The sequence below is a fragment of the Carcharhinus amblyrhynchos genome, chromosome 12, assembly GCF_965287045.1.
Source record: "Carcharhinus amblyrhynchos chromosome 12, sCarAmb.v2.hapA, whole genome shotgun sequence".
Classification (NCBI taxonomy): Eukaryota; Metazoa; Chordata; class Chondrichthyes; order Carcharhiniformes; family Carcharhinidae; genus Carcharhinus; species Carcharhinus amblyrhynchos.
In genome coordinates this window covers 30,649,889-30,675,150 of record NC_137335.1, presented here as the reverse complement: position 1 = coordinate 30,675,150, position 25,262 = coordinate 30,649,889, and the positions used below count along the sequence as shown (strand labels likewise).

At 43.2% G+C, this 25,262-nt stretch overlaps 1 protein-coding gene across 3 annotated transcripts in view; it reads right to left on the bottom strand.

Moving 5' to 3' along the window:
* tulp4a (TUB like protein 4a) overlaps nucleotides 1-25,262 on the bottom strand; it is a 378,343-nt gene that overhangs the window by 19,833 nt on the left and 333,248 nt on the right. For all 3 annotated transcript variants that reach the window (XR_013888258.1, XR_013888259.1, XM_080200309.1), the window contains exon 13: nucleotides 5,177-7,665. Coding sequence is in view for 1 of the 3 variants with exons in the window: in XM_080200309.1 (XP_080056435.1) it covers nucleotides 5,177-7,665 (2,489 nt within the window). In the remaining 2 variants the exon portion in view is untranslated. The remainder of the gene's footprint in view (nucleotides 1-5,176; nucleotides 7,666-25,262) is intronic.

Below are 25,262 nucleotides of genomic sequence, written 5' to 3'. Positions count from 1 at the left end.
TGAGTTGACGGGTGTGTTCTTTGGTCGGATCTGCGGGTATCCATCTGTAGTGTTCCTCGTTGTTCAGTTGTCGGTACACTTCTTTGCAGTAATCCATTCTGTTCAGTATGACAGTGGCCCCTCCTTTGTCTGCTGGTTTAATGGCAATGTTATGGTTGAGAGCGCAGATGGTGTTGTGTTGTGCTTCAGTGATGTTCGGGGCTGTCTTGTCAGTGTAGCTGATGAATCTGGTATTGTCACACCTCCTGACGGCTTGGACATACATGTCGACTCGAGGGCAGTGCAGGAGGAATCCAATGCGACTCTCTTCTCTTTGGTTGCTGCACTGCAGATCTCTCTGTCAACCATTCCGGTTCACTGGCTACCTCATTGTGTTCACTATTGGCTCTTGGGATTTGTGGAAGAACTCCCGCAGCCTCATTCGCCTGATGAATTCCTCTGTGCTTGCTGCGAGACTAATGGGGTCAATTTGGGTGCAGGGCAGAAATTGAGCCTTTGGTTGAGAACTTTGATTTCGTCTGGTTGAAGTGGGTTGTCCAACAAGTTGACAATGGACTTCCCTGCAGTGGTACTGGGGGAGGCCTGATTACTGTTGGTGGTGATGCCGAATTTCTCAAGTTTCCTGTTTTTGGTGTGCATGTAGATGGCGTAGTTTTGTTGTCTCAAGTGCTAGGCAGTGTTTCGCAGCTGGCCTGCATCCTGAGCACAAGTTGAAAATATGGACTCTATCTTGGTTTCCAGGTTGCGGTATCAGCTATAGAGCTGGTGTATGAGGCGGTGAAGGAGCGTGAGAGAGGTGTGATGGCAACGTCTCTCAGCATAATCTGTGTTATAAATTGACCTGAATGAACTTGTGATCTGTAGTCCTTTGGTATCTTGTCTGCTTTCTTGCATCTTTGTAAAAACTTGATGTCTGTATCGATATGCACGATCTTCTTAGAGATCCTCTCCACTTGGAGTCAGCAGTTTGCGGTATTGATGGTAGCCATGATGTGGAGATGCTGGTGTTGGACTGGGGTAAGCTCAGTAAGAAGTCATTCAACACCAGGTTACAGTCCAACAGGTTTATTTGGTAGCACAAGCTTTCGGAGTGTCGCGCCTTCTTCAGGTGAATGAAGAATTGTGTTCAGAAACAGGATATACATAGACACAGGCTCAATTTGCAAGTTGGAATGCAAGTCTTTACAGGTAATCAAGTCTTTACAGGTATGGACTATGTGAGTGGAGAGAGGGTTAAGCATAGGTTAAACAGGTGTGAACTGTTTCCAGCCAGGACAGTTAGTGAGATTTTGCAAGTTTAGACAAGTCATCTAGGTTACAGATAGTGTGGCATGAACCCAAGGTCTTGGTTGAGGCCATCCTCATGTATGCAATGGGACCCTGTGTGAGAACCTCTCCGGCTACTCCTAGGGATCCTGAAACCCATTGTACAAAGCACCCCCAACTTCTGTCGTGACACTACGGACTTCCTACAGCAACTCAGCATATGGAGCAGTTGAACCAGGAGCACTCCTCATCACAATGGATGGCTTGGCACTCTACACCAGCATCCCCCATAACAACAGCATTGCTGCAACTGCCTCTGTACTCAATGCCGACAACTGCCAGCCTCCAGATGCAATTCTACAACTCATCCGCTTCATCCTGGACCACAAGGTCTTCACCTTCAACAACCAGTTCTTTATCCAGACACATGGAACAGCCATGGGGACCAAATCCACATCTCAATATGCCAAAATCATCATGCACAGGTTCAGACAAGACCTCTTCACCACACAGGAACTTTAACCAATGCTATACACTAGATAAATCGATGACATTTTCTTTTTTTGGACTCATGGCGAATAAGCACTGAAACAACTATAAGATGACATCAACAAGTTCCATCCCACCATCAGATTCACCATGGATTACTCTCTGGAATCTGTTGCATTCTTGGCTACATGCATCTCCATCAAGCACGGTCACCTCAACATATCACTGTACCGCAAGCCCACGGATAACCTCACGATGCTCCACTCCTCCACTCTAAACACATTAAAGGAGCCATCCCCTACCGAGAAGCCCTCCGTATACTCAGGATCTGCTCAGATGAGGAGAATTGCAACAGACACCTATAGATGCTGAAAGACGCCCTCATAAGAACAGGACATGGCACTCAACTCATCTATTGACAGTTCCGACGCGCCACAGCAAAAAACCGCACCGACCTCCTCAGAAGACAAACATGGGACAAAGTGGACAGAGTTCCCTTCGTCATCCAGTACTTCCCCAGAGCAGAGAAGCTACGGCATCTTCTCCGGAGCCTTCGGCATGTCATTGATGAAGACAAATATCTCGCCAAGACTATCCCCACTTCTTGTCTTCAAATAACTGCACAATGTCAAACAGACCACTGTCTGTAGCAAACTACCCGGCCTTCAGGGCAACAATGACAATGACACCCCACAACCCTGCCACAGCAACTTCTGCAAGATATGCCGGATCACGGACACAGATACCATCAGCTCATGTGAGAATGCCATCCACCAGGTATATGGTATACACTCTTGTGACTTGGCCAGTATTGTCTATCTGATACGCTGCAGGAAAGGATGTCTTGAGGTGTGGTGCATTGGCGAGACCATGAATGAACACTGCTTGACAATCACCATGCACGAGTGTTCTGTTCCTGTTGGGGTACACTTCAGCAGACACAGGCACTCAGCCTCTGATCTTCGGATAAGCATTCTCCATTCACATGACAAAGCAGAGTCGCTTAGCAGAAACTGATAGCCAAGTTCCGCACACATGAGGACAGCCTCAATCGGGATCTTGGGTTCATGACACACTATCTGTGACCCCCATGACTTGCCTGGGCTTGCAAAATCTCACTAACTGTCCTGGCTGGAGGCAATTCACACCTCTTTAACCTGTGCTTAACCCTCTCTCCACTCACATTGTCTGTACCCGTAAAGACTTGATTATCTGTAAAGGCTCACATTCCAACCATTATCTTGTAAATTCCGTCTGTGTCTATGTATACCCTATTTGTGATCACAACTCCACTCATCTGAAGAAGGAGCGACACTCCGAGAGCTTGTGCTACCAAATTAACCTGTTGGGCTTTAACCTGGTGTTTTGAGACTTCTTATTGTGCTTACTCAAGTCCAACACTGGCATCTCCACATCTTGGTCATAGAAGACAGAGGATAGTAGTAGAGGGGTGCTTTTCTTAATGGAAGGCTGTAACTAGCAGTGTTCCACAGGGATCAGTTCTGGGACCATTGTTGTTCGTAGTATATATAAATGATTTGGAGGAAAAATTACCTGGCCTGATTAGTAAGTTCGCATACAACACAAAAATTGGTTGCAGATAGTGAAGAGGATTGTCAGAGGATACAGCAAGATATAGGCCAGTTGGAGACTTGGGCGGGGGAAATGGTAGATGGAGTTTAATCCAGACAAGTGTAAGACAATGCATTTTGGAAGATCCAATGCATGTAGGAATTATACAATACACCATTCAGAGTATTGACAGGCAGAGAGATCTGGGCATCCATGTCCACCAACCACTGAAAGTGGCAATGCAGATGGATAAGTCAGGTCACTGAGTTTAAAAATTGGTAGGTCATGCTGCAGCTGTAAAGAACCTTAGTTAGGTCTCATTTAGAATACTGTGTGCAATTTTGGTTGCTACACTACCAGAAGAATGTGGATGCTTTGGAGAGGATACAGAACGTTGCCTCATCTGGAGGGTATTAGCTATGAAGAGAGGTTGGATAAACTCGGTTCGTACTCACTGGAACGAAGGAGGCTGACGGATGACCTGATACAGGTCTATAAGATTACGAATGGCGTGGACAGAGTGGATAGTCAGATACTTTTTCCTACGGTAGGAAAGTCAAGTAGTTGGGGACATAGGTTTAAGGTGCACGGGGAAAGGTTTAGAGGAGATGTGCAAGGCAAATTTTTTTACACAGAGGATGATGAATGTCTGGAACATTCAGCCTGGGGAGGTGGTGGAAGCAGGTACAATTGTGGCATTTAAGTGGCAACGGCAACTAGATGAATACATAGGATGGGAATGGAAGGATATGAACTCTATGAGTGCATACGGTTTTAATTTAGGCAGGCATCACGATTGGCACAGGCTTGGAGGGCCGCAGGGCCTGTTCCTGTGTTGTACTTTACTTTGTTCTTTGTTCTAGTCTTCACTGGAATGTCACAACAGTTTTTCTACTTGTTCACTCAAATTATTAGTAAAAGATGATGGTATACTGCTTGTCTGTTTATTGCATGTACTTTATAAGGTTATGATACCAAAATGTGAACAGATCTTTTGATTATTAATTTTTGTAAATGTGCAAAATAAATTCAAGAACCTATATAATTAGCTTGAAAAGTGTTAGTGATACACTTAGCAATTTACTAAACTTAGTTCTTCTGACTTTGCTATTTAAGATAGCAGAAATGATCAAAAAATTATTAAATAACAAACAACATTCAAAATGTCCTCAGCAATTAAATGACATTGGCCACTGCTATCTTATTTAATTCCTTGGAAACCTTAGATGACTTCAGCTGTGGTAAAGATTTATTACTGGAAATGGCTATTTTAACTTACTTACAAACTACAGTGATTGAGAGAACATTTAGAAAAAAAATTTTTGGAATTTTCAATCTTTTACCACCTAAAGGTTCTGCATTTTTTTGAAGAAAGGATTATGTCTAAATTTTAAGAATTATGATTAAGATATTTTCATTTAAACAATACAATTTTTTGTACAAACACTATTTTCATTGTTTTTGTACATGCTAGCAAATTAGATGTTAGAAAGTCAGGACGTGCAGGAAAATACAATTGTTGACTACAGTTCATTTTGAAGCACCCTCACATTAAGGAGTACATTTCCGTAAGTATCCCTTACACTTGTAACCTTTGGTGCCCTGTTCAAACCATAAGCCTTCTTGTGTTTCATGAACACCAAACCAGGACCCTCTTATGGATCATAAGCACCATATCAGAACCCTCCCGTAGATATTATGAACAGCAAACCAGTACCCTCTCATGGCACGATGTGCACTATAATTTTGAAATAAAAATTAACAAATGAATAGACCATAATATGTCATAGCATCACGTTGACTGTGATGTATTGCAGCAATTGATTTTATACACATTATTTTACAATACCTGTCGGCCTTCCAACTCGATTTGGAAGTTTTTTGCTGATTCTTGTGTCACTCTTCCTCCAAAGTCCAACTGATATACTTGTGTTGCCTCATTCCAGAGTGGTTGCTTGTTTGCCATTACATACACAAACCCCTGATTTCCCAACTTTCCGTCCTCTTTTTCGTTTGCTCTTCGATTTTTCAGCTCATCAGTTTCATTTGCTGTCCTTAGGTTCCTCTTAGTTTTCCAAACCTTTTTGGTGCTCTGGCTCTGATTCATTAACTCATCTCCACTAATGAATAACTCTGGCTCACTTTCTGAACTGTCTTGAAACTCACTTATTTTATTCAACTTTTTGGATTTTATCTGATCCTTTTGGCTTTTGATTTTTTTCTTTTCTCTTCCTAGTCTAGGGCTAGAAATGAGAGAGTTGAAGTCTGTAAGTGCCTTTGCCTCCTTTTTTATTTTTCCTTCAGTTACTGCTTGCATATTTGTCTCCTCTGGTCTGCTGTCTAACCGTTTACGGCTTTTCTTATCATACTTATCAGTTCGCTGGGGTACAGGAGACTCTGTCAGAGAGAGAACCTCTTGGAAGCTATTTGCTGTTTCCACAATCACCTCAGTTCCTGTGTGATCTTGATGCTCTGCTGGAAATGGGGGCAGTCCAGGTTTCTCAACAAGTAGGTCTGGCTTTGAATTCAAAGTTCCCGGTGAACTATGCATTGGAGAACAAGCACTGTAGGCATTCCATTGGTGTAAAGTAATCTGGGGAAGTTGTAAACTAGAAAATGCATTATTGGTTGGATACATTGGTGGCAATTGGCAACACCCAATGTTAGCTGTATAACCAGATTGGACAACTACAGAAGGGTCTTGCTGTGGGTATGGTGGCGGGCCTATAGCATCTGAAGAAGGAAATGAAGTTTGAAATGCTGCAATAGGAGATGCACTGTAACTTACTGGATATGGTAAAGTAAATCCAAAATTTGACTGGAAAGTGACTGTTGGGCTGGTGGGAGATTTAATAGGAATAAACGGTACATGAGCTATTTCCACATGCGATTGCTCCAGGATGAGACTTGGCGGTTTATGACTCCCTGTTGCAGAAATCTGAGTTGGACGTTCTTGTGGGATCCAAATCTCTTCACTTCCTGTTGGGTCCCACTGATATGGAGGTGGCCGCTTCATACTCATGTTGATTTCATTATTTAGTGCAATATGCCTAATGGATTTCTCAATTTGGCAATGCTGCAAAATAGATTCATCCTCACTGAAAGCATTATTAACATACTCAGTTCTATCATGACAGCTGTCTGGGGGACTGAGGAGATTATAAGATGACTGAGAAGAGAGGGGTGATGTACTAGTTGAGTGGACAATTACAGTGCTATGCTGAGAACCAGTCCCATTAGGTAGTTCTGATCTAGTATTAATGTTAGTATTGTTGCTTCCATTGTTGATGCACTGACTGCAGGTATAGAGAGCAGGAGGAGACCTGAGAGAAGTTTGTTGGTACTGTGCAGACACTGAGCTGTTTTTTGATTTGTGACCATGTTGAACAACTCTATGGGAATCTAACAGTTGAGATACCTTCGCTGTGGCATCTTTGCTATCACTCCGCAATGGCATTTGTAAAGTGTTACTATCAACACGCTGACTTCTATTAGTTGCATCAGGATAAGGTGGTGGATCCCCACTAGGAATAACACAGTGAGCTACACTTAGCCTGTTCATTGTACCATACACCTGTTGTATCTTCTTAACATCTGCTGAAGGCAAGCGTAATGATGATTGCCCTGGGCCTGGAAGGGTGCACATATTTTGATTGCTCAGTATTCTCATGCGAGGCCTGCACACTTCTTCTACATTTCCACTGCTATCAAATGTTGTGATTCTTTCATAACCTAGTGGGGTCTGAAGATGTCCAGTAGGAAAGAGGGAAAAATCTGTTTTTTTCAGACAAATATCCACTGGTGGAGCAGTGACAGAAGAGATGGCTGAAACTGTTGTAGTTCCTGGATATGGAGGGGGTGGATGCGCATTTATTTTAGCTAACTGCATTTCAGGATTTGTGCAGAATGCCACCGTGTTGCCTTCAATCAACTGTGGCATTGTTCGCATCGGTTTGATTTTTTGACAAAGCTCAGGTTCTCGTTCGACACGTTCCACAGCAGGATTCTGCACCATACCTGAGATCTGTGGTGATGGCTGTTGTGATCCACCGGTCATTCGGCCAGTTTCCAAGCTTCCAAAGATTGCCTGACCTGGATTAGAAAATCTACTGGAAATTGCATACTGGTTGGCACTGTCCAAAGTACGTTCCACTGCTCCTGCAGCAACTGTTTGATTAGTTAAAACATCAAGTTGCACATTCTGGTTGGCTAGTAAAGACTGGACAAGTCCAATACTTTGAGTAGGGGACATTGCTTGAGCAGAACTATGGATCGGTGCAATGGGAATGTTGACAGTGCAAGGAGGGTTGTTTTCTGGAGCTCCAGATGTTCCATTCACTGTGGGAGAAAGGGAAAAAAAGAAACCAACTTTTAAAAACTCAAAATATTTGTCATGCTCCTGTTATAACACCCCCCAAAAGCAGACAATTTTATTTTTCTAATGACCTTCTAATGCATTGTACGCAACCACTTTGTACAGTCTTAAGAGGAAATTTCTTTTAGTTTGCCTATGTAAAAGTGTCTATGCTTAAAACAAATGAACATGAGAAGAGGTGATACGCTGAACAGCTCAATACAATTAAGCCCTGGTATGATGCAATATTTAAATAAGAGGGATGGGAGTTATAAAAGGTAATTTGGGAGCTAAAATACTAATGGAAGCTATAGTACTGCATCATACCACTAGGCACCAGGGAGATTGGAAGGCGGGTGATGGGGGAGGGTGCCAGTGCACGTGCCGATTTCCCCACTAACAGATCGGTGCATGCACAGTGGCCTGCTTAGCGCACGGATATTGGCCCTCTTGGGTGGGATTATGCCCTGTGAGACAGGAGTGCTGACCACTGTGCCACCATGCCAAATTTACAATGCTCTGTGAAATGCTTTATGACTGCAATGAATTGTGCTACATTTCTCCTTCTAGTTAATTTTTTCTAAGGAACCTAAAATACTTCTCAATAATTAATAATTTTGGTGAATATTGGTCCTCCAGTTTCTTAGTTAATTCTTGTTACGTTTTGCTACCAGGTTTCTCAGGCTGGACCAGACTTCGGAGTAGATTAAAAGTTTTACTGCTTATGGTGTTAAGAAAACAGAGACTATGATATCATCATAAATCTTCATAGCTAACATATAGTAATGAAATTTTTCTGTACAGGACTTCCAATTCTCAGGTTCTTCCTCGAATGGGCCAATGGCACTAAACTACCCCACCATTTTATGGTGATACCGTAATCTGCTCAGCAACTTCCCTTTAGGAGCTTTCTTTAATGTAAATAATCTAGTTTACTTTGTAATGTAAATTGTAATATATGCCAATTCTAGCAGCTTGTCTTGGTTTTAATGTGATGCAAGAAATTTCTCTGTCTCACTCTGTCTCCATGCCTTAATCCAACTGCACACCTCGTGAGTTCTGCAGCCTGAACTCTTCAGGGTGCCAGTTTTAATTTTAAGTACGGACCTTTTTTTTCTGCCTAACTCCCCTACTGATCTGATACCAGGGGCATTTGGCTGACCTGATACTGATTCTGCCCCAAAGTTTCAAAGTTTTCAGTTGGTATAAGTTCAAATTTGACCTTATTGCTTGAAAATAATTTAATCTGATTCCTGTCGCCAGTATTCTTTTGCATCCTGTTATGTACTGCATTTCAGGACAAAAGAATGTGCAGTTGTAGCTGCATGTTGTGCAACATGTTGGAGGGCATCTTCAATCTGAACTTAATCTGCACAATGATTGTGTGGTGGTTACTCCCACCGACACTGTCGTGGACAGATGCATCTAGATAGGAAGGTTGGTGAGCATATATGTTTGTGAGGGTCAAGTATGTTTTTCTCTATTACTGGTTCCCTCACCACCTGCTGCAGACCCAGTTTCTCAGCCTTTAGGACTCGGCCGGCTTGGCCTGTGGTAGTGCTATTGAGTGATGAACATTGAACTCACCTACCCAGAGTACATTTTGCATTCTTTCCATCCTTGGTGCTTCTTCCAAGTGATGTTTAACACGGAGAATTACTGATTCATCAGCTGAGGCATTATGTAGTTATCTTGTTCATGTTTAATACGCTGGGCAACTCTACATCTGCTGGGTCTGTCTTGCTGGTGGGATAGGATATACCTAGGGATGGTGATAGTGGTGTCTGGGACATTTGCTGTAAGGCATTAATCTGTGACTATGTATGTCAGACTATTGCTTGACTAGTCTGTGAGATAGCTCTCCCAAGTTTGGCACAAGTCCCCAGATAAGGAGAATTACGCAGGATTAACAGGACTAGGTATGCCGTTTTCACTTCTGGTGCCTAGATCAATGTTGGGTGAAGGAGGGGTGGGGGTGGGGGGAGGTAGTGAGAGGGTGGGGTAGTCTGTCCGATATTATTTTTTTCAGGATACGCAGTGGTTTCATACAACTGAGTGGCTTGCTAGGCCATTTTAGAAGTCATTTAAGGGTCAACCATATTAATGAACTAGATGGTTTTTATGATAATCATTTCATGATCATCATTAGGCTTTTAATTCCAGGTTTTTATTGAACTTGAATTCTACCATCTGCTGTGGTGGGATTCAAACATAGGTTCCCCAGAAAAATACCCTGGGTCTCTGGATTCCTAATCTAATAATAATATGACTACATCACCGCCTCCCCATTCAATCTTGGAAGTGAAGGGGATAGTATGCTTCTGACTGGGGCCACGTTATACCCCACTGCCCCCTGGACTATGCTTTTTTCACCACCCTACTAACATGCCTTCCGCTTTCCGAGGTCTGTGAATAAACACACCAAAGTCTCTTTGTTCCACAGAACTTCCTTGTCAAATTACTCCTTCCAACGTGTATTACCTCACACTTTGGAGAATTGCTAGGATACAAAAGATATTATTAAACTAGAAAGAGTGCAGAAAAGATTTACTATGATGCTATTGGGACTTGATGGTGAGGGCATAGATTTAAGGTGAGAGGGGAGAAATACAAAAGTGTCCAGAGGGACACTTATTTCACACGGAGGATGGTGAGTGTCTGGACCAAGCTGACAGAGGTAGTAGTAGAGGCGGGTACAATTTTGTCTTTTAAAAAGCATTTAGACAGTTACTTGGGTAAAATGGGTATAGAGAAATATGGGCCAAATACGGGCAATTGGGATTAGTTTAGGGATTAAAAAATGGCGGCACGGACAAGTTGGACCGAAGGGCCTGTTTCCATATTGTAAACCTCCATGTCTCTACGTGTGAGGTCATGCATTTTGGTCAGAAAAATATGAAGGCAACTTATTATCTAAATGGGGAGGGACTTTGAGGTGCTCTGGTGCAAAGGGATCTGGGTGGCCTCGTTCATGAGTCAGAAAACTAGCATGCAGTTACAGCAGATGATAAAATGAATGGAATGTTGGGATTTATAGCTAAAGGAATAGAATATAAAGGTGAGGAAGTATTGTAACGATACAAGGCATTGGTGAGGCCGCACCTCAAGTATTATGCACAGTTTTGGTCCCCTTATTTGAGGAAAGATGTAATGGCATTGGAGGCAGTTCAGAGGAGGTTCACTAGATTGATTCCAGAGATGAGGGGTTTGTTGTATGAAGTGAGATTGAACAATTTAGGCCTATACTCTCTGGAACTTATAAGAATGAGGGTGATCAAATTGAGGTGCACAAGATGATAAAAGGTATGGATAAAGTAGATATGGAGTGGATGCTTCCACTGGTGGAGTGGTCTAGGACAAGAGGATAAGGGGTAGCACATTTAAAACAGTTGAGGAGAAAGAACTTTTCCCAAAGTGTTGGGAATCTGTGGAATTCACTACCCCAAAGTGAGGTCGATGCAGTAAATTTAAGGAGTAGTTAGACAGATTTTTAATTGGTACTGGGTTGAAGGGTTATGGGGAGAAGGCAGGAAAACGAGAATGAAGAGCATATCAGCCATGACTGAATGGCAGAGCGGACTCAGGCGGAATGGCCTAATTCTGTTCCTATATCTTATGAGCTTATGAAAAAGTGAAGGATAGAAATGGCAGGATTCGGGAACTATGGACGACAAGGGAAATTGTAAGCTTAGTCGTAAGTAAAAAGGAAGTGTACCGGTTTAGGCATCTAAAAACTTACAAAGCCTGTGAGGAGTATAGCGAAAGTAGGAAGGAACTTAGAATCATAGAATCTATAGTAAAGAAGGAGGCCATTTGGCCCATCGAGCCTGCAGTGACAACAGTCTCACAAAGGTCCTATCCCCATAACCCCACATATTTACCCTCCTGATCCCCCTGACACTAAGCGGCAATTTAGCATGGCCAATCAACCTAACCTGCATATCTTTGACTGTGGGAGAAAACCAGAGCACCTGGAGAAAACCCATGCAGATGCAGGGAGAACGTGCAAATTTCGTGCAATTAGCCAGGAAGGAGCTAAAGAGAGAGTTAAGAAGAGCTAGAAGAGGACATGAGGAGACTTTGGCGGGTAGGATCAAGGAGAACCCTAAAGCTTTCTATAGATACGTCAAGAATAAAAGATTGGTTAGGGCAAGATTAGGGCCAGTCAGGGACAGTAGTGGGAAGTTATGCGTGGAGCCTGAAGAGATAGGAGAGGCACTAAATGAATATTTCTCGTCAGTATTCGCACAAGAAAAAGTCAATGTAGTCGAGGAGAATACCGAGGTACAGGCTTTTAGACTAGACGGAATTGAGGTACATAAGGAGGAGGTATTAGCAATTCTTGAGAGTATGAAAATAGATAAGTCCCCTGGGCCGGATGGAATTTACCCTAGGATTCTCTGGGAGGCTAGGGAGGAGATTGCAGAGCCTTTGGCTTTGATCTACATGTTGTCATTGGCTACGGGTATAGTGCTGGAAGACTGGAGGATAGCAAATGTTGTCCCCTCGTTCAAGAAGGGGAGTAGAGACCATCCTGGGATTTATAGACTGGTGAGCCTAACTTATGTTGTGGGCAAAGTTTTGGAAAGAATTATAAGGGATAGGATTTATAATCATCTAGAGAGAAATAAATTGATTAGGGATAGTCAACGCGGTTTTGTGAAGGGTAGGTCGTTCCTCACAAATCTTATCGAGTTCTTTGAAAAGGTGACCAAAGAGGTGGATAAGGGTAAGGCACTTGACGTAGTGTATATGGATTTTAGTAAAGCGTTTGATAAGGTTCCCCATGGTAGGCTATTGCAGAAAATGCAGATGCATGGAATTGAGGGTGATTTAGCAGTTTGGATCAGGAATTGGCTAGCTGATAGAAGACAGAGGGTGGTGGTTGAAGGGAAATATTCAACCTGGAGTTCAGTTACAAGTGGTGTGCCTCAGGGATCTGTTTTGGGGCCGCTGCTGTTTGTCATTTTTATAAATGACCTAGATGAGGGTGTAGAAGGATGGGTTAGTAAATTTGCTGACGACACCAAAGTCGGAAGAGTTGTAGACAGTGAGGATGGATGTTACAGTTTGCACAGGGACATAGATAAGCTGCAGAGCTGGGCTGAGAAGTGGCAAATGGAGTTTAATGCAGAAAAGTGTGAGGTGATTCACTTTGGTAAGAGTAACAGGAGTACAGAATTTAGGGCTATTGGAAGGACTCTTGGTAGTGTTGACAAGCAGAGAGATCTCAGTGCGCATGTGCATAGATCCCTGGAAGTTGGCACCCAGGTTGATAAGGTTGTTAAGAAGGCATACGGTGTGTTAGCTTTTATTGGTAGAGGGATTGAATTTCGGAGCCGTGAGATCATGTTGCAACAGTACAAAACTCTGGTACGGCCACACTTGGAGTACTGCACACAGTTCTGGTCACCGCATTATAAGATGTGGAAGCATTGGAAAGGGTGCAGAGGAGGTTTACCAGGATGTTGCATGGTATGGTGGGAAGGTCTTATGAGGAAAGGCTGAGGGGCTTGAGGTTATTTTCATTAGAGAGAAGAAGGTTAAGAGGTGACATAATTGAGGCATACAAGATGATCAGAGGGTTAGATAGGGTAGACAGTGAGAGCCTTTTTCCTCGGATGGTGATGCCTAACATGAGGGGACACAGCTTTAAATTGAGGGCTAGTAATTATTGGACGGATGTCAGAGGTAGGTTCTTTACTCAGAGGGTAGTAAGGGTGTGGAATGCCCTGCCTGCAGCAGTTGTGGACTTGCCAACTTTAAGGGCGTTCAAATGGTCCGTGGATAGGCATATGGATAACATTGGATTAGGTTAGAGGGTCATTAGATTCATTCCACTGGTTGGTGCAACATCGAGGGCCGAAGGGCCTGAGCTGCGCTGTAATGTTCTATGTTCTATGCAAACTCCACACAGTAACCAGAGGCCAGAATTGAACCTGGGTCCCCGGTGCTGTGAGGCAGCAGTGCTAACCTCTGTACCACCATGCTAACCTTGCTGCCCTAAAACTTAAACATGGAATTAGAAGGGCTAAAAGTGACCATGAAATGTCTTCAGCAAACAAGGTCAAGGAGAATCCCAGGGCTTTTTATGCATATATTAGGAGCAAGAGGGTAGCAAAAAAGAATAGGCCCACTCAAGGATAATGGAGGGTAGGAACGTGTGGAGCCACAGGAAGTGGGTGAGATCCTTAATAAGTACTTTGTATCGGTCTTCACCAAGGAGACATGATGATGTTGAGGTCATGGATAGGAATGTGAACATTCTAGAGAATGTCAACCTATCGAAGGAGGGAATGTTGACTATCCTAAATTGCATTAAGGTAGACAAGTTTCCCTCCTCTCCTTTTGTGCAGCAGACCCATCCATGGCGCTATGAAGTTGGCTGTCACTGCCTTCCCCTGTACAATCATCTCCCACAACAGTATCCAAAACAGATGGCCACAGGGTCTCCTGCACTACCTGCCTTCCTCTACTCTGCCTGATGGTCACCCATGCCCTTTCTGCCTGCTCAGTGTTCACCAGCAGTGTGATCACCTCACTAAACGTGCTATCCCCGACTTGCTCACTCTCGGAGATGCTCCACAGTTAACTCACCCTCAGCTTTAGATTCCTTTTATCTAATATTTTGAATCTGCTGTTGATGTACTCCTGAGAGAGAACAGTTTATCATTATTTGTCCTGCCCATACTGCTTAGGATTTTCAATGCTGCTATCAAGTTTCCACTCAGTCATCTTTTCTCCAAGGCAAACAGATCCAACCTCTCCAATCTATCCTCATAACTACAGTTGTTTAGCCCCTGAATCATTTTTGTGAATCTCCTCCGTACTCTTTCCAATGCCTTCACATCCTTCCTCAAGAATGGCATCCAGATCTGGATGCAGTTGCTCAGATGAGGCCTAACTAGTGTTTTATACAAGTTCAACATGACCTCCTTAATTTTGTGCTGAATGCCCCTAATAATAAAACCTAGGATACCGTTTGCTTTATTAACTGCTGTCTCAAAATGCCTTGCCACATTCAGTGACTTATGTACATATTCACCAAGGTCCCTTTCTTCTTGCATCTCTTCTAAAATTTCTCCCATTTGTTTTATACTGTCTCTCCACATTCTTCTTGCCAAAATGAAGCATTTCACACTTCTCTGCACTGAACTTCATCTGCCAGTTTTCTGCCCAATCCACCACTATGTATATCCTCTTGAAGTTCAAGACTATCCTCATTACGCTTGACAACACTTCCAAACAAAGAACAAAGAAAAGTACAGCACAGGAACAGGCCCTTCAGCGTTCTAAGCTTGTGCTAATCATGATGCCCTAACTAAACAAAAAAGACCTGCCCTTACTTGGTCCGTATTCCTCTATTCCCTCCCTATTCATGTGCCCATCCTGATGTCTCTTAAATGTTGCTAATGTGTCTGCTTCTACCACCTCCTCTAGCAGTGCGTTTGAGGCACCCACCACTTTCTGCATGAAAAATATCCCCTGTACTTCTCCTTTAAACTTTCCACCTTTCACCTTGAAACTGTGCCCCCTTGTAATTGACATTTCCACCTTTGGAAAAGGCTGTCTAATAGGAAGCAGAGAGTTGGTATCAATGGGTGCTATTCTGGTTGGCGGTTGGTGGAGTGCCATAAGGATCGATGCTGGGGCCTCAACTATTTACCATTTATATAGGTGATCTGGAGGAGGGGGCTGAGTGTAGGGTGATGAAATTTGCTGATGACACGAAGATGAGTGGAAAAGCAAATTGCGTGGAGGGTGTGGAAAGTCTGCAGAGAGATCTGGATAGGCTGAGCGAGTGGGCGAGGACCAGGCAGATGGAGTATAATGTTAGCAAGTGAGAGGTTATCCACTTTGGCAGAAATAATAGTAGGAGGGATTATTATTTAAAAGGCGAAAAGCTGCAGCATGCTACGGTGCAGAGGGACCTGGGGATCGTTGTGCACGAGTCACAAAAACCCAGTCTGCAGGTGCAGCAGGTGATCAAGAAGGCAAATGGAATGTTGGCCTTTATAGCGAGGGGGACAGAATATAAAAGTAGGGAGGTCTTGCTGCAACTGTACAGGGTACTGGTGAGGCCGCAGCTGGAGTACTGTGTGCAGTTTTGGTTGCCACACTTGTGGAAGGATATATTGGCCTTGGAGGAAGTGCAGAGGAGGTTCAATAGGCTAATACCGGAGATGAGGGGGTTGGCCTATGAAGAGAGACTAAATAGACTAGGTCTGTACTTGTTGGAGTTTAGAAGGATGAGGGGGGATCTTATAGAGACGTATAAGATAATGAAGGGGATGGATAGGGTAGAGGTAGAGAGATTCTTCCCTCTTAAAAAGGGTAGCAGGGCTAGAGGACACAGCCTCAAGATAAGGGGGGAGGCAGTTTAGATCGGAGTTGAGGAGGAACTTCTTCACTCAAAGGGTGGTGAATCTCTGGAATTCTCTGCCCACTGAAGTGGTGGAGGCTACCTCGCTAAATATATTTAAGTCACGGGTAGATAGGTTTCTGATAGACAGGGGAATTAAGGGTTATGGGGAGAAAGCGGGAAAGTGGAACTGATCCACTTCAGATCAGCCATGATCTTATTGAATGGCAGGGCAGACTCGAAGGGCTAGATGGCCTACTCCTGCTCCTATTTCTTATGTTCTTATGAAAAAGAAGGGCTATTGTGGAATGGGATTCAATTGTAAGGGGAATAGGCAAGTGTTTCTGTGGCTGCAAAAGAGACTACACCATTGTATGTTGCCTCACTGGTGCCAAGGTTAGGAATGTTGAATGGTTGCCAGGCATTCTGAAGGGTGAGGGCAATCAGGCAGAAATCATAGTACATATTGCTACCAATGATATCAATAGAAAAAGGATGAGGTCCTGGAGCAGAATTTATGGAGCTATGAATTTAATTAAAAACATGACTCTGAAGGTAATAATCTCTGATTACTCTCGGTGCCACTTGCTAGTGAGTTTAGCAATAGAAAGTTAGTTCAGATGATTGCGTGGCTGGAGAGATGGTGCAGGGGGAAGGGAAGGATTTCTGGAACATTGGGAATGATGAGACCTATACAAGATGGATGGGTTGCACATTAACTGAAACGGAACTTGTGTGAGGAGGAACTTCTTCACTCAAAGGGTGGTGAGTCTCTGGAATTCTCTGGAGTGGTGGAAATTACCTCACTGAATATATTTAAGTCACGGGTAGATAGGTTTCTGATAGACAAGGGAATTAAGGGTTATGGGGAGAAAGTGGGAGCGCGGAACTGATCCACTTCAGATCAGCCATGATCTTATTGAATGGTGGGGCAGGCTCGAAGGGCTAGATGGCCTACTCTTGCTCCTATTTCTTATGTTCTTATGTACTTGCAGGGAGGTTTGCTAGTGCTTTCAGAGGGAATTTAAACAAACAAGCCGGGGGGGATGGGATCCTGAAAGAAGGATCAGCAGCAGGAAGATGAACAGCCAAAATTACAATAGAGTCAGGAAGACATAGTTGTTATAGGCCAGTTAAGGCACAACGGACTTTAGCAAGATTGACCGGTATTTATTTTAATGCAAGGAGTCTGACAAACAAGGCAGATGTTTTATTAAACATGGGGATATGATGCCATTGCTGCCCCTGAGGCACGATTATGAGGGGGACAGAACTGGCAGCTCAATATTCCAGGATATAGGATCTTCAGGCAAGACAGGGAAGAAGATTAAAGAGGAGGGGGTTTTGTAATTTTGATCAGGAAGTCAATTACAGGAGTAAGGAGGGACAACATTTTAGAAGATTCTTCTAATGAAGCTTTATGGGTAAAAACACAAAGGAGCAATCACATATCTAACAGTCTGAGGGAGACAGAAGAACAGATATGTAGTCAAAATTTCAAAGAAGAGGACAAGTAATAGGATAGTGATAGCAGGGGATTTCAACTTTCCCAACATCAGCTGGGTTAGTTCTGGTGTGAAAGGTTTAGAGCGAATGGAATTCTTAGAAATCAGCCAGAAATCAAAGTTCTAAACTGGGGGAACTGATTTTAATAAGATCAGGTATGATTTGGCAGAGTGGAATGGGAGTAGATACTTTGAGATTAATATATGGCGAAATAGTGGCTACACATGCTTAAAACTTTCATCTAAAACTCTTCTGCTTTTTCAGCAGGAGTGTTAAATCGTCTGACGGGCAACATAACAGCTCAGTGACTATCACTGTTTGCTGTGCAGATACATGGATTTGGGCCGGTGCCTGCGGGAGTTTGCACATTCTCCCCGTGATTGCGTGGGTTTTCTCCGGGTGCTCCAGTTTCCTCCCACATCCCAAAAATGTGCTCTTAGGCTGATTGGTGTGACAATTTGTCCCTAAGTTAGTCTTCCCTCAATCTTCCCCAACAGGTGTAGACAAAGATCATGGGTAGAGGAGGGCACTCATAATGTTAAAATGGCAGTGCGGGCTTGTGGGGCCAAAGGGTCTGTTTCCCGTGCTGTGTTGTTCTTTGTTCTTTTGTTCTTATTTTAAATGCATTAGCATTTCAACTAGCACACAGAGAAAGATAAAAGTTTAAGATTATTCAAGAAGGAAGTAAGGGGAATATACAGCCAATGTGTTCCGATAAAGAGAAAGGGTGGGACCATCAAATCCAGTGATTTCTGGATATTGAGGGATGTATAGCATTGGATAAAGGGGAAAGGGCTCAAAACAGCAGAAACCCTAGAGGAGTATAGAATGTGCAAGAAGGAACAAAAGAAGGAAATTAGGAGAGCAAAAAAGGAACATGAAAGGATACTGGCAAGTAGAATAAAGAAAAATGCTAAGTTGCTTTACAAGTATATTAAGGGTAAAAAGTAAATAGGGAAAGAGTAGGGCTCATAAAGGAACACAGTGATATGTGCGTGGAGTCGCAGGATCTAGATAAGATTCTAAATGAATATTTTATGTCAGTGTTCACTAGTGAGAGAGATGATGTGAGTATAGAAATCAAGGAGGGTTGAGATACTAGTAAACAAATTAACATAGACAAAGAAGAGGTTCTGAGTGGACTGAAACACTTTAAAGTAGATAAATCTCCAGGGCTGGATGAAATGTATCCCAGGCTGTTGAGTGAGGCAAGGGAGGAAAAAGCAGGGATGCTGGCAATAATTTTCTACCAGAGAGATGCTGGATAAGTGGAGAACAGCCAATGTGGTTCCATTATTTAAAAAGGGAGAAAAAGAAACTATAGACCTGTCAGTCCAACCTTAGTAGCAGGGAAACTATTGGAAAAAATTCTAAGAAACAGAATTAATCTGTATTTGAAGAGGCAGGGATTATTTAAGAACAGTCAGCAGGTTTTGTTAAGGGAAGCTCATCATTGACCAACTTGACTGAATTTTTCGAAGAGGTGACCAGGTGTGTAGATGAGATTAATGCATTTGAGGTAGTTGTCTTAGATTTCAAGACTTTTGACAAGGACCCAAATGGGACATTGACACCATGGGATCCAAAGAAATTTGGCAAATTGGATCCAGAATTGACTGATTGGCTGGATGCAAACAGTGATGGTTGAAGGTTTTTCACTGACAGGAAGCCTGTGTCCAATTGGGTCCTGCAGGGATGAGTGTGGGAGCCCTTGCTGTTTGTGGTTTATGTAAATGATTTAGACTTGAATGTAAGAGGGTTGATCAATAACTTCAGGTGTTATGAAGAGGAGGTTGATCCACTCTCTGACAGCTAACACCAAACCACACCTCGCTTTATAATCTATTAAAAGTGTGTGAGAAATAGCTCTTCAGCAAATTTTAGTGGTTAAATAAAAATAACTACCTGAGACTCTGTAAAATCAACAAAATAACACTTTGTTTATCTAACCAACAATGAACAGGTGAACTAAACTATTAACTAACCAAATAAAACACTACTCTAATGGGATGCAGTTTAAATATAATTCTACTTATTAACAAAGAAAATAGAATTTTTTTTGTCACTCTCAAAAAACAACCAGGTTTCATCTCCCAGAATCTTCTGTCTTCTTTCTTCTGCCTTCACTATCAAGATGAGGCTTTCTTTTGGTACTTTTTCTAATCAGATGAGGCTTTGAGCTAAAAGATATTAGCTGTGGCAGAAACAGTTGATATGTCAGAGAGCAGTTGCTGCCTCTCTCCCTCTCTAAAGCTGTGGGCTGTGGCAATGAGCAATTGCCGGCTGGCTCTTATATCCCTGATACACACCAATATCCCCACAATAGGATTGGTTCTCAGATTGCCAAAGCATCAAATTTAAATCTTAAAGGCTGCTGTTAGCTAAGTGCTAATTTAAACTGATTCGGCAAAATTCAAAAAAAGCAACCTGTTATCTTGGCAACACTACTGCCTAGCCCCTCGATACAATATTTCAGTCTGTATTGCATGCACCTGTATCTCTTTCAACACTCTAAGCACAGCAAAAACTTTTTCTTAACGGAACTATGAAATGCTTTCTCCTCTTAGCATTTTACAATTTTTAATAATCTTACAAACACCAAATTCTAACATTCTACTCAACTATGCAACACCTCCTTCCTAAGAAACAAAATGACCATCGTCATGAAAAGATGGCTTCATTTTCTTTCTTTTAAACTCGCAATAAAGCATCCTCAATAACATTTTCACAAACTGCAACATGTACAATCTGTAAATTAAATATAACATAAAACTCCAATTAAATAATCTGGTATTCTTGTCCTTAAATCTTTCCAGAAATGTCACAGGATTTTGATCGGTATACACAATCGTCTCTTATGCTTTGTTTGTAACATAAACATTAATATGTTGTAACGTCATCACTAAACTCAATAACTCAATTTTCAATTTTGGAATATTTTGTCTGGTGGAATTGGGTTTTTTGAAAAATAACCGATTGGCCTTTCAATTCCACAATCAGCTTCCTGAAAAAACACAGCTCCAACCCCTACATTCCTGGCATCAATGGTGACTTTAATGGGTTTCAAAAAGTTTGGTGTGGCTAAAACAGGTGCGGTGGATAAAACTGCTTTCAAATTCTCAAATGCCTCCTGGCATTGTTCTGTCCACCAAAATTTCATGTTACATTTTAATAAGTCTGTCAATGGTGCCACTACACTACTAAAGTGTGGCACAATTTTTTTGAAGAATTTGCCCAATCCTAAAAATCGTAGCCCTTCCTTCTCCGACGATGGTCTTGGAAATTCCTCGGTGGCCTTTGTCTTCATGTTTCTCTGCGTCATCCGTCCGTATTCGGTGTCACTTCCGCTTTTGCAAATTCTGTTTTGGCCAAGTTTATGACCAACTTTGCTCTACCTAAGTAAACCGTACCCACATAGGTGAAATCTTTGAGAAGATCGGGCTCTATCTTACTAACCAGCCCATGCCTAGGCTGTGCACTTTCCTTCAGTTCTTCAACTTTTCTTGAGATTTCCTTTTAACTCATCCCCCTGGTTGAGCATCTTTTACCACAACCTTTTTCCCAGTGCCTTTCTTAAGCAACCAGCGCTGTGATTTTCTTATCACAGTGAAAATACCTATGGTCTTTCACCTCATTTCCATCCTCTTGGGTGTTTTTTCTCGTGAGTGGTAAACTATTCCCAGTATGATCTACTTTTTGTTTTTCATTGAAGGATCTACCTCTTTCTCAATTTCTATCCCTAACGAATGAAATTGCTGTCAGAAGCTAGATTTCAATTTATGTATTGATGTGTATTCACCTGCCATCTCTGCAGCCCATCTCACTGTTTCAATTTTTTGTTCCTCAGCATGAGTTCGTATCATAGAACATAGAACACTACAGCACAAACAGGCCCTTCGGCCCACAAGTTGCGCCGATCACATCACGTACCAACCTACAGACCTATCTATAACCCTCAATCTCATTAAACCCCATATACTCATCCAGAAGTCTTTTAAAAGACCCCAGCGAGTTCGCCTCCACCACCACTGACGGCAGCCGATTCCATTCACTCACCACCCTCTGAGTGAAAAACTTACCCCTAACATCACTTCTGAACCTCCCTCCCTGCACCTTAAATCTGTGTCCTCTCGTAGCGACCATTTCAAACCGGGGAAATAGCCTCTGAGAGTCCACCCTATCTATTCCTCTCAACATTTTGTAAACTTCTATCAGGTCGCCTCTCAACCTTCGTCTCTCCAGGGAAAAGAGTCCCAGCTCCCTCAACCTAACTTCATAAGGCATGCCTCCCAGTCCAGGCAACATCCTTGTAAATCTCCTCTGCACCCTTTCAATAGCTTCTACATCTTTCCTATAGTGAGGCGACCAGAACTGCGCACAATACTCTAAATGAGGCCTGACAAGGGTCTTATAAAGTTCCAGCATTACCTCCCGACTCCTAAACTCAATCCCTCGATTAATGAAGGCCAGTACACCATACGCCTTCTTGACCACCTCCTCCACCTGCGAGGCCGATTTAAGAGTCCTGTGGACCCGGACCCCAAGATCCTTCTGCTCCTCAACACTACTCAGACTTCTGCCCTTGATAGTGTACTCGTTCATCCCGTTGGTTCTGCCAAAATGGACGACTACACATTTATCCGCGTTGAAGTCCATCTGCCACTTCTCCGCCCAGTCCTGCATCCTATCTATGTCCTGCTGCAACTTTTGCCATCCTTCCAGATCATCCACAACACCACCGACCTTCGTGTCATCAGCGAACTTACTTACCCATCCCTCCACTTCCTCATCCAGGTCATTTATGAAAATGACAAACAACAAGGGTCCCAGAACAGATCCTTGAGGCACTCCGCTGGTGACTGACCTCCATTCAGAAAAAGCCCCATCCACAACCACTCTCTGCCTTCTGCAGGCAAGCCAGTTCTGGATCCACAAGGCCAAAGGCCTTGTATCACTACAGGAAGCGGGTTTTTAAACTCCTCCAGCAGAATAATATTCTAATAACCTCATATGCCTTTTCTGTCTTTAATGCTCTCACCCATCTATCTAAATTGTTCTGTTCAATTCTTTCAAATGCAATCCAAGTCTGACCTGGTTCCTTTCTTACATTTCTGATCCATTATCTATATGCTTCTGGTACCAATCGTAAACACTCAAAACAACTTTGAACTTTCTTTACTTCTTCATACCTTTCTGACACCTCCTTGACAGTGCTGCAAACACCTCAGTAGCCCTACCTACCAACTTGGTCTGAGTTAACATGACCCATATCTCCTTTGGCCATTTCATCTGTGTAGCCTATTTCTCAAAGCATATGGAAAAGGTTCTGTGTTTTTTCATCAAATTTTGGTAACGTTTGGATATATTTGTATATATCCCTAGCAGGCGGTTGGCTACGCTGAACGTGTTCACCATCACCTCCATCTTGTACTTCTACTTCCGTCGTTTGAAGTCTTTTTGCTTCCAATTCCAATTTTATCTTTTTCTCTCTCTCTTTCTTCTGCTAGGGCCTTCCTCTCTCTTTCCGTTCTCTTTTTTTCACTTCCCTCTCTTTTTCTCTTTCCTGTTTCTTTTTTTTCTAACTCCAACCTTTTAGGTTCACTTTCTAACTCCAACAGTCTCATTTGTAATTTAATTTTTTCTAACTCCATTGCACTTGATGATTTTTCTGATATATAAATAAATGCTTGGCTATCTCTGTTATAATTACAGCTTTCCAATAATCCCTGGTTAAAGCCAATTTTAGCCTGTTTGTCAACTCTACAAGTGTTATATTTTTCTGTCTTTCTAAACTTTCTTGGCAAATTTGGGAAGGATCTTCAACCCCCAGAACCTCTTTAGCTATGTTAAGAGCCGTTTCCCCACTTTTGATTTAACCAGCTTGTTGTCGGTTAACAGATCTTCCATTGCTTACTTAATGTTCATTTAAAGATCTCAGACGGTTCAAATCCAGGACATGAGCCTCCAATCTGTTAGAAAGAGAGGATGATCTCCTCCCAGAGAGCTAACGCCTAACTCAAAGAGGTGTGCAAAGAACAAAGTAAAATACAGCACAGGAACAGGCCCTTTGGCTCTCCGAGCCTGCGCCAATCATGACGCCTGCCTAACCTAAAACTATATGCACTTACGAAGTCCATATCCTTTCATTCCCAACCTATTCATGTATTTGTCTAGTTGTCCCTCAAATGCTATTGTACCTGCTCCCACCACCTCCCCAGGCAGTGCATTTGTAATAACTCCATGGAGGCGAAAGTCCCATCACCAAGTTACTTTATTTACACCATACATCTGTACACAGCCAACTCTCCAGTTGCTCCCTGCTGAATGCAGGCTGGGAGTCTGACACACCTGCTTTAAATAGGGAGCATGAGACTCTCTGATTTAACCATTAATTAAGACTCATCAGGTAGTTCTTATGAGCTAAACGAGTAAAAAACAACTCAAATTAACTTAGGGACAAATTAAGAGGGGCAGCCCCCCAAAAAGGAAGCGGGGGGGACGGCCCAAACAGAAACCAAAGTCCAAAGGAAACTTAAAACATTAAATCAAAATGTGATTGTCGGGGTCTATATCGCACCCCAGCCCCTGCGGTGCCCAGCAAGCGCGGAAGGCATCAACTGCGCCCGTGGACACCACATGCTCCCTCTCCAGGGACACCTGGCCGCGAATGTAGCAGCGGTAGAGGGGCAGACAGTTCGGATGGACGGCCCCGTTGACCGCCCGCTGCCTGGACCTATTACTGGCGTGTCTCGCCAGGCCCAGGAGCAGGTTCACGAGGAGGTCGCCATCCAAGACTCATCATGTAATTCATACTCTAGCAAGCCAACCTCATTAGACTGGCTGAAGTCATCACACTCCTCTTCCCAAAAGTCCGAGGAACCCCCTCAGTTTGCTTCCCTCAGGGGTCTTTTCCTTCACTTAAATGCTGGGTCAGCACTCTAAAACTCAGCCTCTGATGTCAGTGTGTGTAATGGTTGGGCGCCCGTCTTTTCCGCAGCGAACGCAGAAGGTCCGGTTCCTCGGCCACTACATGTACCGTGTACCTGGTGGATGGTGTTCTCACGTGAGATGATGTCATCCATGTCAATGATCCGGCATGTCTTGCATGCCACAGCAACCACTGCAAGACATGCCGGATCATCGACATGGATGACATTATCACACGAGAACATCATCCACCAGGTACACAGCACATACTCTTGCAACTCGGCCAACGTTGTTTACCTAATACGCTGCAGGAAAGGACGTCCCGAACCATGGTACATTGGGGAGACCATGCAGATGCTACGACAACAGATGAATGAACACCGGTCGACAATCACCAGGCAAGACTGTTCCCTTCCTGTTGTGGAACACTTCAGTGGTCATGCGCATTCGGCCTCTAATCTTCAGGTAAGAGTTCTCCAAGGCGGCCTTCACGACACATGACAGCGCAGAGTTGCTGAGCAGAGACTGATAGCCAAGTTCCGCACACATGAGGACGGCCTCAACCGGGATCTTGGGTTCATGTCACGCTATCCGTAGTCCCCATGACTTGCCTGAACTTGCAACATCTCACTTACTGTCCTGTCTGGAGACAATACGCATCTCTTTATCCAATGCTTAATGCTATCTCCACTCACATTGTCTGCACCTTTAACACTTGAATAGCAGGTTAGCTGTAAAGACTTGCATTCTAATCAGTATTCTCTAAATTGTGTGTGCCTTTATGTG